Here is a 13,400-nt window from a genome sequence, read left to right as displayed (position 1 = left end):
AGTGCCCGTCGCTCTGCCAAAGATGTCAAACTGTCCAGCTCCATGCCAACAATACAGCCAGCCTTCCTCACCAGTTTGTCCAGGCATGAGGCGTCTTTCTTAATGCTGCCTCCCCAGCACACCACCGCGTAGAAGAGGGCGCTCGCCACAACCGTCTGATAAAACATCTGCAGCATCTTATTGCAGATGTTGAAGGACGCCAGCCTTCTGAGGAAGTATAACCGGCTCTGTCCTTTCTTGCACAGAGCATCAGTATTGGCAGTCCAGTCTAATTTATCATCCAGCTGCACTCCCAGGTATTTATAGGTCTGCACCATCTGCACACAGTCACCTCTGATGATCACGGGGTCCATGAGGGGTCTGGGCCTCCTAAAATCCACCACCAGCTCCTTGGTTTTGCTGGTGTTCAGGTGTAGGTGGTTTGAGTTGCACCATTTAACAAAGTCATTGATTAGGTCCCTATACTCCTCCTCCTGCCCACTCCTGATGCAGCCCATGATAGCAGTGTTAGAGGTGGGCGGTATGACCAAAATTCTATATCACTGTATTTTTCTAAATTCTGCCGGTTTCACAGTATTAGACGGTATTTTTTTCCCCTTGCATGAGTGGATGTGAACCACATTTTCCACTGCAATTACTGCAGTAGACTGGCTAAGAATAACGTATTAGACTGTTATGAGAATTGTACATCGTACAAAAAGACATTTTAATATGCACACAAGTATTAATCCAGGTTTGCATGGCCCCATAAAGTGATAGTTTTCAACGGGGTGGCACTAAAGAGAAGGAATCACATTGCATGACAGATGCAGTCAAAATATAGAACCTTTAATTGAACAAATTTTGCAAAAGCTTAAACTATGATTTTGACAACATATTTTCAACCATCCAAAGAGGCATTTAGACTTAGTAAAATATCCAGAGGTGTTTGTCAAAAGTTGGATTGCACTGAACACGTCTTAGAAAAGGAATAAATAGTAAATATTTTTTGTAAACCAACTACACTTTCTGTTAATGTTAACAATCTCTGTCCACTGACACGTTAAAGTGACTTTTTAAACAATTTTACCATCATTAAACTGCATAATATTTAAATTAATAAATAATAACAATAAAATACATAATAGTATTACTGATAGTTGCACCATTACTTCAAGGCTTCAAGCCCAGGTGCATTACACAGTATTCACCAAATTAAAATAAAATAAAACAAGTGCAACTTGGTGATGACATCTTACCAACTGTACCATCATTTAGGCAAACTGCATTAATATGGACTTTGCTTCAAGCTAAGCTATATACATAAATAATAAAAACTGCAACTTGCATTTATAATGCTGTTTGTGGTATAGCCCTATGGAAGCGCATTAGGGCCACTGTGAAGAAAAAAAAATATGGACACGGAAGAAAAAAACAAACTATATGTCGAGAATAAATTCGACATGTTGACTATGTCAAGATTAAAGTCGACATTTCCACTTTATTCTCAGTTTATTTTATAATTAAAGTAAAATGTTGTAAACTAAACTTCATCCTAAAATCAATGTTTAACTTACTAGATTTTCTCAAACCCCGTCACAAGTTAATGCAGCACATCAAAATACTTTGTGTTAAGTGTTCCCCGACCCAGTCGTTAATCACTACGCTTCTTAAACTGACTTCCTCCGCACTAAGAGCAGGCGCCTGCAGCAATCACCGCACAGAATCCATTCACTTCATGATATTCCTGCTCTCCACCAAAACCACACGATAATTACCAATCACCACACAATAAATGTCTTTGTGAAATTAAAACTAGTTATTAACTTAGCCGACGGAGTGTTCAGAACTTTAAAAATATCTTCGTTATAAATGTTTAATTATGCCATCCATTCAGAGTTGCGCCCATCTCTGAACGAGTCGATAGCACATCGCAGAATGAATACAAGCAAAACATACACTAGCAAGTACAAAACAAGTACAACTTGGCTTGCAGTATTATCCAGTAGTATAGAAACAGTATTTACACATCTGACCTTTTAAAACTAAAGTATCTCCAGGCGATGGACGTGACTCCTTTCTTCCGGCAAAAGTTCTTCTGTTCATCACATGTTCAACTTTACTTTTAGTTCAGTTTCGGAATGCTCTCTGTCCATTTTCACCACGGCATACCTATGCTACCGCCCACTATTTGGTGGTGTAGCAGTGAAAAAGAGCCCTAGTGCAACAAATCTGTGTTTAGCGGTGTAGCAGTGAAAAAGGTCCCCACTTAAACAGTTTCCCACTGCGCCACGTTCCGAACGTCGTTTATGCAATTTAAACCGGTGTTGCGGTATAAGAAAAATCCATATCATAAAAAAAATAAAAAACAGTTTTCGGTATGAACCGGTATACCGCCCAGCACTAAGCAGTGTCATCAGCGAACTTTTGCATGTGGCAGGACTCCGAGTTGTGTTGGAAGTCTGATGTATACTGGCTGAACAGGATCGGAGAAAGTACAGTTCTTTGTAGCGCTCCTGTGTTGCTGACCACAATGTCAGATGTGCAGCTCCCAAGACGAACATACTGAGGTCTGTCTTTAAGATAGTCCACGATCCATGCCACCACGTATGAATCTACTCCCATCTCTGTCAGCTTGTCCCTAAGGAGCAGAGGTTGGATTATGTTGAAGGCGCTAGAGAAGTCTAGAAACATAATTCTTACTGCACCACTGTCTCTGTCCAAGTGAGAGAGGGATCGATGTAGCATATAGATGATGGCATCCTCCGCTCCCACCTTCTCCTGATATGCAAACTGCAGAGGGTCGAGGGCGTGTTGAACCTGTGGCCTCAGGTGGTGAAGCAGCAGCCTCTCCATGGTCTTCATCACATGTGATGTCAGAGCAACAGGCCGGAAGTCATTCAGCTCACTAGGATGTGATACCTTTGGGACTGGGGTGATGCAAGATGTTTTCCAAAGCCTCGGGACTCTCCCCCTGTTCCAGGCTCAGGTTGAAGATGCACTGTAGAGGACCCCCCAGCTCCGATGCACAGACCTTCAGCAGTCGTGGCGATACTCCATCTGGACCCGCTGCTTTGCTGGCACAAAGTCTCCTCAGCTCTCTGCTCACTCGCGCTGTTGTAATTATGGGTGGGGATGTCTCTCCTATGCTGGTATCAGCAGAAGGATGTGTGGAGGGTGCAGTACTCCGAGGTGACAGTGAGAGTTGGTTAGGGTGGTCAAACCTGTTAAAGCAGTTGTTCATTTGGTTTGCTCTCTTCACGTCTCTCTCGATGGTGGTACCCCGCTTCGAGCTGCAGCCAGTGATGATCTTCATCCCATCCCACACTTCCTTCATGCTGTTATTCTGCAACTTCTGCTCCAGCTTTCTCCTGTACTGCTCCTTCGCCGCCCTGAGCTGGACTCGGAGTTCCTTCTGCACACGCTTGAGCTCATGCTGATCACCGTCTTTAAAAGCCCTTTTCTTCTGGTTCAAAAGGCCCTTGATGTCACTTGTAATCCATGGCTTGTTGTTAGCATAGCAACATACAGTTCTTACTGGAACTACAATGTCCATACAGAAGTTGATGTAGTCAGTAGTGCAGTCAACAACTTCCTCAATGTTCTCACTATGTGATCCCTGCAGGATATCCCAGTCTGCAGTTCCAAAACATTCTCTCAGAGCATTCTCAGCCTCCGGGGTCCATTTCCTGAATGATCGTGTGGTTGCAGGTAGGACCCTCACTTTTGGTTTGTAGTGAGGCTAAAGCAGAACCAGGTTATGATCTGCTTTCCCAAGTGCAGGCAGCGGGGTGGCGCTGTATGCGTCTTTAACATTTGCATACAGTAAATCAATAGTCTCATTTCCCCGGGTGTTACAGTCCACATACTGGGAGAAGGCAGGTAATGTTTTGTCCAGCATCACATGCTTAAAGTCTCCAGCGATTAGCACAAGCACCTCAGGGTGCTGCGTTTGTAACTTAGCAACAGCAGAATGGATGATGTCACTCGCTGTCTCCACGTCCGCCCAAGGAGGGATGTACACGATGACAACAATGACATGTCCAAACTCCTTGGGCAAGTAATAGGGACGCAAACTTACGGCCAACAGTTCGATGTCCCTGCAGCAAGTGGAGATTTTGACTTTAACATGTCCAGAGTTACACCACCGTGTATTAACATAGAGAGCGAGTCCTCCTCTTTTGTGCTTCCCACAGGTACTTGCATATAAACTTCTGAAGCAGCCTCCTCGTGACGGCACTGCTTTTAAGTGAGTGTGAGTTTTTTTTTTTTTTTTTTAATATTTTGGACAAAAATAAATAAGCAAAAAAAAAATTTAAACGGTGAAATATGACAATAAATACACAATAACATTAAATATGGGAGTTTGCAAGTTCTCCCCTTGTCTGTGGGGTTTCCTTCCATGGTGCAAAGACATGCAGGTTAGGTGACTTTTATATGTTCGTCCTGAGGTGGAATGGTGCCCTGTGCTGGCTGGGATAGGCTCCGGCAGACTGTTCAGGATTAAGTGGGTTTGAAAATGACTGACTGACATAAAAGGAATAAGGAACAAGAGGCATATTTCCTGACCCATTTAATTATTTATACTTGCATTTCATGTTGTTATTATTTATTTAGTTTGATATACAACAATACTTTTATTAATTTATTTGTGTGTTTATCCATCCATACATCAAGCTTCTAAACCCACTTTATCCTGACCACAGGCAGAGTCACAGGGAAGCTGGAGCCTATCCCAGGAAGCATAAAGCTCTTTTCTTTTCTTTCATCTGTGCCAATTAAATATTGCATACATCTCATTCATCAGATTACATTGTGCCAACTTTGCCAGTCAGTATGAGCCATGCTACTATGTTGGGACAAGAAAAATGTAACTGAAATTTTTAAAGGCGTCCATCCTGTCACAAAGTTATTAAAATTAGTGTGGTCCAGTGCCATTTAACCCTTTGCAATGGCAACTGAGCATCACAGTGAAACCTATTCATTGGATATGGCAAGTTTCCCAGCCAATTTGACCCATTAACTTTCTTTGGGCCACGCAAATCACAACTGAAACATAAAAAAAGAATCCTGTCACAAAGCTATGAAAATAAGGGTGGCAAAATGCTGCACAACTATCTACAGCACCTGTGAAATATCAAAGTTAACCCTAGTCATTAAAATGGGAATGTGACAAATTTGCAGTCAATTTGAGACAGGTAGTCACATTGGTCTGTGCAAAACTCAACTGCAACTTAACAAAGGCATCTGCATTTTCTCAAAACTGTGACAACTAGGGTGGTCCAACACCATTTAACCTTTTACAGTGCCCATTAAACATCACAGTTAATTTCATTCACTGACAAATTTGCCTGTCAGTCTGACTCATGTAACCTCACTGGGACAGCAAAACTCAACTGCACTTTAACAAAGGTATTCACTTTTCTCACAAAATTAGAGTGGGTCAACGGCATACAACACTGTATAATGCCAATCGAGCATCACGTTGAAGTCTGTTCATTAGATATACAGTATGGAAATGTGACGAATTTGCCAGTCTATCTGACCCACGTACCCAACTTAACAAAAGCATCTTTTTTTTCCCCAAAACTAGTGTAGCCCAATGCCAACTAACCCTCTGCAGTTCCAATTAAACATCTAATTCCATTCACTAGATATATATAACAAAGGCATCTGTCTTGTCACAAAGCCATGAAAATGAGGGCTACCCAACATCACCTAACGCTTTATTGTGCCCATTAAACATCAGAGTACATCTTACTCATTAGATATGACAGTGTGCCAAGTGTGTCATTCAGCTGGAAAATAACTGAACGGCTCTTTAATAAAGGCTCCTGTCTTGTTGCAAAACTGTGTAAATTAAGTTGGTCCAATTTGATGTAATTCCTTTGTATCTGATCAGGTAGAAAATGTGGAAAAATCATTTCTTTTTTCAAATAAAGGGCCATTTTAGTGACACACATTAATATCTTTTTGTGTTACAGAATATTACGATGAAAAAGTAACTGCTTTGCACAAGTTGTGTAAATAAGAAACTGGCTGGAAGGAAATAACTTCAGGCTCACATGAAACAGTCATGTTTTCCCTATATCTCTGTGGGCTTTACGCCACACCTCCCAAAGACTCACAAGTTAAGTAAATAGAGGGTCCAATGGCACACTCCTGTGATGGATTAGTGTCACAGCCAGGGCTTATTGCACACGGATTTCACTAAATGCTGCTAGAGAAAACTCCAGTCCCCGAGTTAGTTCGCAACACCGAGGTGGCAACTGAACAGACGACCAACGCTTTAGCCTGTATATATGAAGAAGGGTCGCTGTTAAAAGTAACTCCATCGTTCCCCCTTTCTGGCACATGCATACTTAGTAATAAAAATGGATTGTTTCTTCTTCGATAGAGAATGCTTCGTGTGTCCAGTAACGTATATTTTTGACAGTTTGTTCACACTTGAGAATTGTACTCGTAAATTTCAGAAGCAAGCATTACTTTCAGAAGTGCAAGTGTATTTTTTATAGAAGAAAGCGTATTTTTTAGAAGCAAGCGTAATTTTTTAGAAGCAAGCGTAATTTTCAGAAGCAAGCATAATATTCCGAAGCAAGCGTTATTGACACATGTGAAATATAAATTTGGCTTAAATTATTACGAATTATTTTTGACAGCAATCTTACTCCATACATGAGGGAACTGGATGAAGTCATTAAAATCAGTGTTATTTCATTTATACACAGTAAAAATCTGTTTTGGGGGCTATCAGATTGACAATGAAGACAGATTATGGACATCACTGATAATGGATGTTTTTTAGTGTTTAAAAGCTATAATAAAAAAGTTTAGAACCTGAACCTTATGACATGTACATACTGGAATAATCATACAAAAGTATAGTTTACAGTATGAAGTGGGAAGAAAAAGCCATCAAAGGATAATAGATAAGAACACATGAGTGTTCCCAGTATTATATACAGTATGCCACAACAAAGTTTAATTTGAAGGGTCAAACTATAAAGAATGTCAATCTTGCACAGTATCTTTTACATTACTTGCTTAACCTGTGGATGCATTGTAGCTTACCTGTTACCAGCCAGGCCATTAGAACTTTCCTGGTCTGCCAGCTCTTTATTTTCCTGAAAGAAAAGAACACAATTACTGGTGCTGAGTCAGCTGGCACTCAAGTAAATCATTTATCATCACACTTCAGTGCAAATTTTTAATAGCCAATTATTTGCAGCTCTATCCCCAAATGCCACTTCTGTCTATTTGGTTTTTAAACAGAAGACATTATGAATAGAACACAACCCTGCTGAACAGAAAACAGAGTTTCATCATGACACTCTTATCTGTGATTGTGCCAGAGGCAAAATGCACATTTAAATACCACAATGTTTCACTTTTTACAGAACTGAAAATGCACATACTTCTGGGTTAAACACTGCCAGTGATTTGAACTGAATAAAAAATATGACTTGGAACACATTTTAATTTTTACAAATACAGTCGACCCTTGATATACGACCGGCTTGACATGCGAACAACTTGATTTACGACCAAAATTTTTATTTTGATTTACGACCAACATCTTGCGTTACGACCTGAATGCGGTCACGTGTATCCGCTTGCGTGATTGTAAACAAACAGAAACATTCCTATTAATGCGGCACTCATTCAATAAAATGTCAGGTTTGTAAACTCTCTTGGGACCTCCCCCAACTAGAAGACATGCCAAAGTCCAAACTCCGTATGGAAGACTGTTTATCTGTTGCTGGGGCAACAGCCGGCTTAAAGCTGTGCTGAGTCTCTCAGCCAAAGCAAACAGAAAAGATATCGATGGGTGATATGCATGTGATATCCCTGCCCGGCAATGGACAAGCAAGCTTCCACAGTCGCGGCAATCGCGCTTCAGGACGCACTTCAGCATGTCGTTCCCATTGAGTGGGGAGGGAGATGGGGGGGGGGGGGGGGGGGGTCTCAGAAGAGTTCAGAAACAGTTCCTTGTATCATCGCAAGGAAATGCTGAGAAAAATTCTCGTCAGAATAACTTGTAGGCAGGAGGACATTACAATTAACGCAAAAGAAGCTATTGAAATGATTGCAAATGCCTGAGCGCAAGTTAAAGAAAGCCTTTAAAAAGCCTTCAGTTTCATTATCATCCTCCTCCCTTCCTGCAGCCCAAAGATGTCAAATTAAATGGTGAGTACAGTATGAAATTGTTGTTTCTGGTAGGCTAGGCACTTTTTATTACTTTCTGGTTAGTACATTAGAAAAATTATTGGTGTTTTGGTAAATTATGCACATTATACAACCCTTTTTTTTATTATGAAAAGGTTAAGTAAGTGTTGCAGTGGGAGGTTCAGAACGCATTATGGGTATTTCCATTATTTCTTATGAGAAAAATAGTCTTGACAACCAACTTGAGTTACAACCAGCCCTCGCGAACGAATTGAGTTCGTAAGTCAAGGGTCCACTGTATACTATTTATCCAATCATAAATCCTAAAATATTATAATAAGCCTATCAGTGAAAGTCCAATGGTATAAAAACATTGTAACAAAGTACTAAAAAAATTAAACTATGTATTCATTTGTATAGAGAAGAACTCTTCCATTTTCTTAATCTTATTATTCCATTTCAGAACTATAGAAAACCAAGGATTGTCTGCATAGCAGTAGGTAAACACCATGCCATTGTATCACATTAGGAGAAGAATTTAAACAATTATTTCTCCATTTTCCAGAAAAAAACACTTAGATCAAATAAAAGCTGCAGGGAGGGCAGGGTCTATTCTGACATCACCTGCTGCAAAGCAGAAACCAATCCAAGATTGGGTGCCAGTGTGTCCTTAGCCAATTTAAAGTGAGCCTATATTGAAAGTTTGTTCTTGGCCCAAATGCTTACAGATGTGGTAAATTCAAGGTTAAATTCATGCAAATGTGACTATTTAACTGCATTTAAAATTTCTTTTCTTAATGCTGAAAAAATGTGTGGTTAACAAAACGCTGTTTTGGTTTAAGCGCAACTACTGAAGCATCTACTAACAAATACCCATCTTACTCTGTTACAGGAACTCAAAAGTCATCAAAAGAACCAAATGTTTCACCTTGTACAAGTACTGACAAATGGAGAAAGCAGAATGAAGCTTATAATAGAGAGTGAAGACAATAAAGCTGGAAAGTCAACAGAGAGGTGTATCCAATAGCATCATAAACATCTGATAAAACTACTATGAGAATGGACTGTACATTACAGTTCGAGAAAAATAAAACTTGCAACATGGGAATGTACCACAAAAAAATATGTTAAGCACATGGTTCATGCTCTCAACTTCATTTTTGTGTGATGAAATCTTTATTGAAATGAACCAAGACAAAACAGAAAAAAAATTCAAAAGTCATAAATTTCAGGATTATATTAAGTAAAAAGACTGAGAACAGAGAAAGGGATTTGTAGTTTAGTTCATGAAGTGTGACATACCAATTGGAAAAAGGCTTGTTATAAGCAGATAGGGACTGAGAAAAGCATATAAGAGATGTAACAGGAGAAAAGAAGTTAATGAAACTTAAGTCCTAAGGAAATGATCAGAGTTGAAGACAGGAGATAAAAAAGAGGTGAGTAGAAGGAGTAGAAAACCTGGATCTTAGATATCAGAATATCTAGAGTTCTGATCCACCATAGCACCTCAGAATGGTGTTAATACCCAGATGTACCCAGGGAGGAAAGGAGAATAAGCACCCCCCCTATTTGAAAGGCCTCATTTAGAACAACTAAAATGTAGGAGTGTGATGTAGGACAAACACCAAAATACTTTTCCACCTGTTGATACGTCTTTAAAGACTAAGGAATTAGAGAACACAATTTGGAAAGGTGGGTCTTCAATTTTAAAGAAGTGAAGGGGAGAACAGGGGAAGCCAAATTAAGTTTGAAGGGGAATATTGATGGCCGACTGTCAGGAAGACTGATCCAGTTACAGATTGGGTGGAGGGTAGAAGCCCTGTGGTATTCTAGGTATAGTAGAGAAATGCCCCTATCATGTCATGGGTTGAAGTACGTGAGATAGGAGGGTTTTCATTTTCAGACCAATACCTGTGACAGGAAGAAAGGCAAAGCGTGGAACTAACAAAATTTATACAGGGCACAATATTCATTATAATAATGGCCAGCCAATGGAGAAAGGAATGTGAAACCAACATGAGAGGGATTTTTCATCCCTCCTAAAGACAGAGGAATACTTATGGAGGACAACAGCAGGTTAAAAACAACAATGCCAAAGTACTTAACTGCATTTTTAAATCTATGAATATGTTAGGCTAAATTGTTTCCAATGTCAATTTAAAGGATGAAGGATGGATTGAGAAGCATTAACTTAGTTTATTGAGGCAGCTTTATGAACTAAATAGATTAGAATTATTAGGGAAATCTGACTGAATTTTATTAGTTTACAGTATAAAGAGATTTTTTGGGAGACAGTGTATATGCTAATGGATGTTATGCGTTTTCTGATCTACAAAGAAATATTGCAAGGGGCTCAAGAGACAGACTGAACAAAAGAGAGGAAATGTGAAAGCTTTGTCTAGCACCTCTGTGCGATGCAAGATTTTAGAATTTGTAGAATTCTCACCTCTCCTTTTAAGAGCTGTACCATTCCCGTTGGCCTTCGTTCTTTCCGTCCTCTCCGCCGAGCCAATCTGCTCTGTGTGTCACCCTCAGTCTCTTCAGTGCTGCTCCCTATAAGGCCGACATCTAAAATTTAAAAAAATTTTTCATTTTTTTTTTCCCTTGCATGTGAAAGTATTAAATCCAGTAACTGCACATCATATGGAAATAACTGACACAAACTTCATTCAAGTTAAAGCTTCCTTTCTCTGTGTATTCAATTAAAAACTTCTAAAGACCTTGTTTGTTGATTACCATTGGAGACTATCTTGTCAAGAAAAGCAACAAAAAGACCTCAGGTTTCTTTTATTTTACTCTGTGATAAAACCTGTCCCTAACCTATTCTGAAAGATATTTGATAATGCATATTTAGACAATATAAAACTAAGGTGAACACCTTTATGGAAACAGGTAATTGTACACAAGTGTGGTCATTGAGATAATTATTAATTAATGTCGTAATACTAAAGGTCATGTAAAAATGCTGGTCACACCCGGCTGAATGTCTTGAAGAGGAGATCACACTAAGAGAGAGTTGATTATTAAGGTATGGTTGGCAGTAGCTTCAGTGACAGTGTTTGTTTTTGGCTTTCTCTAACTATTTTTGTTTTAATAATATTATTGATCAAGAAACACTGGTTTTATTTAGTACTGCTGGGCCTCTAAGTAGAAACATGCACACTAATGATCCAGACCTCCTAAATTACCATAAACATATTCATTTATTTAATCTGGTTGCTCAGACACTGAAGGAGGAGAGTCAAATTTCTACAATCACCATCCAACAGAGCAAACTGATGGAGGGGAAGAGTGAACAATAAGAAAAAGCCCGTACATCATTCTAAAGTTTTATAGTTACAACAGATATACAACATGTGACGCACATTATTCAAATAGAAAGAAAAGAACAATGAAAGACAAAAGTGAACATTGACCATTTTACTAGGCTTTAGTGGCACACAAGACGCTTTAAGACAGCAGATTTAACAGGGATGCAGAAATACACTTCCACCAAACTGACACTTACATTCCAAAAGTGGCTGAACTGTAGTTTGTTCCAGTCTCAGCCGTGTGCTTCATCTGATAACAAAGGTATAAATCAGAGTTGAACTAATATCTTTGCAGAGGCTCCTTCAGACCAGAAGGTGCCAAAAAAAACAACGAAGTCCAAACAAAGAGCTGAAATTCAATTAGTGACAATTGTGATGGACAAAATAACGCACGGAAGAGAAAGCACTGATTTTCCAGCTGGAAGTGACTTGCATCTTTTTTAAAAAACTAGCTGCACTCATCTCCAGGGATATCTTAATAGCATTATAGGCCCCTGGGCAAAGAATTGCACTGGGGCTCCTACCTACACAACCAGTCAGCAAGTCATAACATACACAGATTAGCATAGGGCCCTTAATAATACATTTTATTTATATAGCGCCTTTCCCATGCTCAAGGCACTTACAGAATATAATAAAGAACGGCAGAATATACAGTATATAGCATTGTACAAACCAGATAAATAAATAAAGAAGATTAAGACAGTAAATTCTGAAAAAAAAAAACAGACACCATAATTGATGGTCTCGCACACACATACAGGTTACATTGGCATCTTGACAGAGAAGTAAACTGAGAGAAAGGTAATGAAGTCAAGTAGAGCTAATAGCCTTCCTGAACAGATGAGTTTTGAGTTGTTTTTTAAAAGTATTCATGGAGTCAGCTGACCTGATTAATTTTGGTAGGTCATTCCAGAGTCTGGGCGCTATACAGCTGAAGGCCCTGTCACCCATGGAGTGTAGATTAGTGAGGGGCACAACAAGATTACCAGAATCAGAGGACCTTAGTGGGTGGGCAGGCACATAGTGATGGAGAAGGTCACTGATGTAGTTTGGTGCGAGGTTATTTAAAGCTTTGTAGGTTATTAGTAGGATTTTATATTCGATTCTGTAGGACACAGGGAGCCAGTGAAGACGGAGCAGGATGGGTGTGATGTGCTCGCTGCTGCTGGTTCGAGTAAGGACTCTTGCAGCTGAGTTTTGAATAAGCTGGAGCTGTGATATAAGATTAGAAGGGGCACCTGCCAGTAGGGAATTACAATAATCGATGCGGGATGTGATAAAAGCATGGACAAGTTTCTCAGCATTAGAGAAGGAGAGGAAGGAGCGAACACGGGATATGTTACGGAGGTGAAAGTAAGAAAGTTTTTTAATGTGATTTATGTGGGTGGAATAAGTGAGGGAGGAATCAAAAATGACACCAAGATTTTTTACAGTAGACGCAGGTCTGATGAGATCACTGCCAAGATGGACTGGGAAGGAGCTCATTTTATTAAGTTGCATTTTAGTCCCAATTTGCAGGAGTTCAGTTTTATTGCAATTTAATTTTAAAGAGTTCTGCTCCATCCAGGTTTTAATTTCACTAAGGCAGGTTGTGAGCTGAGAAAGCTCTGATGAAGTTCCACTTTTAACATTGAAGTAGAGCTAGGTATCATCTGCATAAAAATGATAACCCAATCCATAACTACGGATAATATGGCCAAGGGGAAGCATGTAAATACAGAAAAGCAGAGGACCAAGGACAGAGCCCTGAGGGGACTCCTTGTGTGACTGGCACGGAGTTGGATCTGCTGTTGCCAAGACTAACAAATTCTTGCCTATCAGTCAGATAGACTTGAACCACTGGAGGGCAGTGCCAGAGATACCCAGCATGTTCTCCATTCTGGACAGTAGGATGTCATGTCTGACTGTGTCAAATGCTGCACTGAGGTCTAACAGAATTAA

At 39.7% G+C, this 13,400-nt stretch overlaps 1 protein-coding gene across 2 annotated transcripts in view; it reads right to left on the bottom strand.

Annotated features, from left to right (window-relative positions):
- ppp1r12c (protein phosphatase 1, regulatory subunit 12C) overlaps positions 1-13,400 on the bottom strand; it is a 260,970-nt gene that overhangs the window by 79,183 nt on the left and 168,387 nt on the right. For both annotated transcript variants that reach the window (XM_028813684.2, XM_028813686.2), the window contains exons 15-16: positions 10,592-10,713; positions 7,051-7,103 (exon numbers count right to left, since the gene is read on the bottom strand). In XM_028813684.2, the coding sequence (XP_028669517.2) occupies positions 7,051-7,103; positions 10,592-10,713 (175 nt within the window). The remainder of the gene's footprint in view (positions 1-7,050; positions 7,104-10,591; positions 10,714-13,400) is intronic.

The sequence above is a fragment of the Erpetoichthys calabaricus genome, chromosome 11 (genome assembly GCF_900747795.2).
Source record: "Erpetoichthys calabaricus chromosome 11, fErpCal1.3, whole genome shotgun sequence".
Lineage (NCBI taxonomy): Eukaryota > Metazoa > Chordata > Cladistia > Polypteriformes > Polypteridae > Erpetoichthys > Erpetoichthys calabaricus.
Note: the sequence above shows the minus strand (reverse complement) of the source record. Positions and strands in the feature narration are given on the sequence as shown.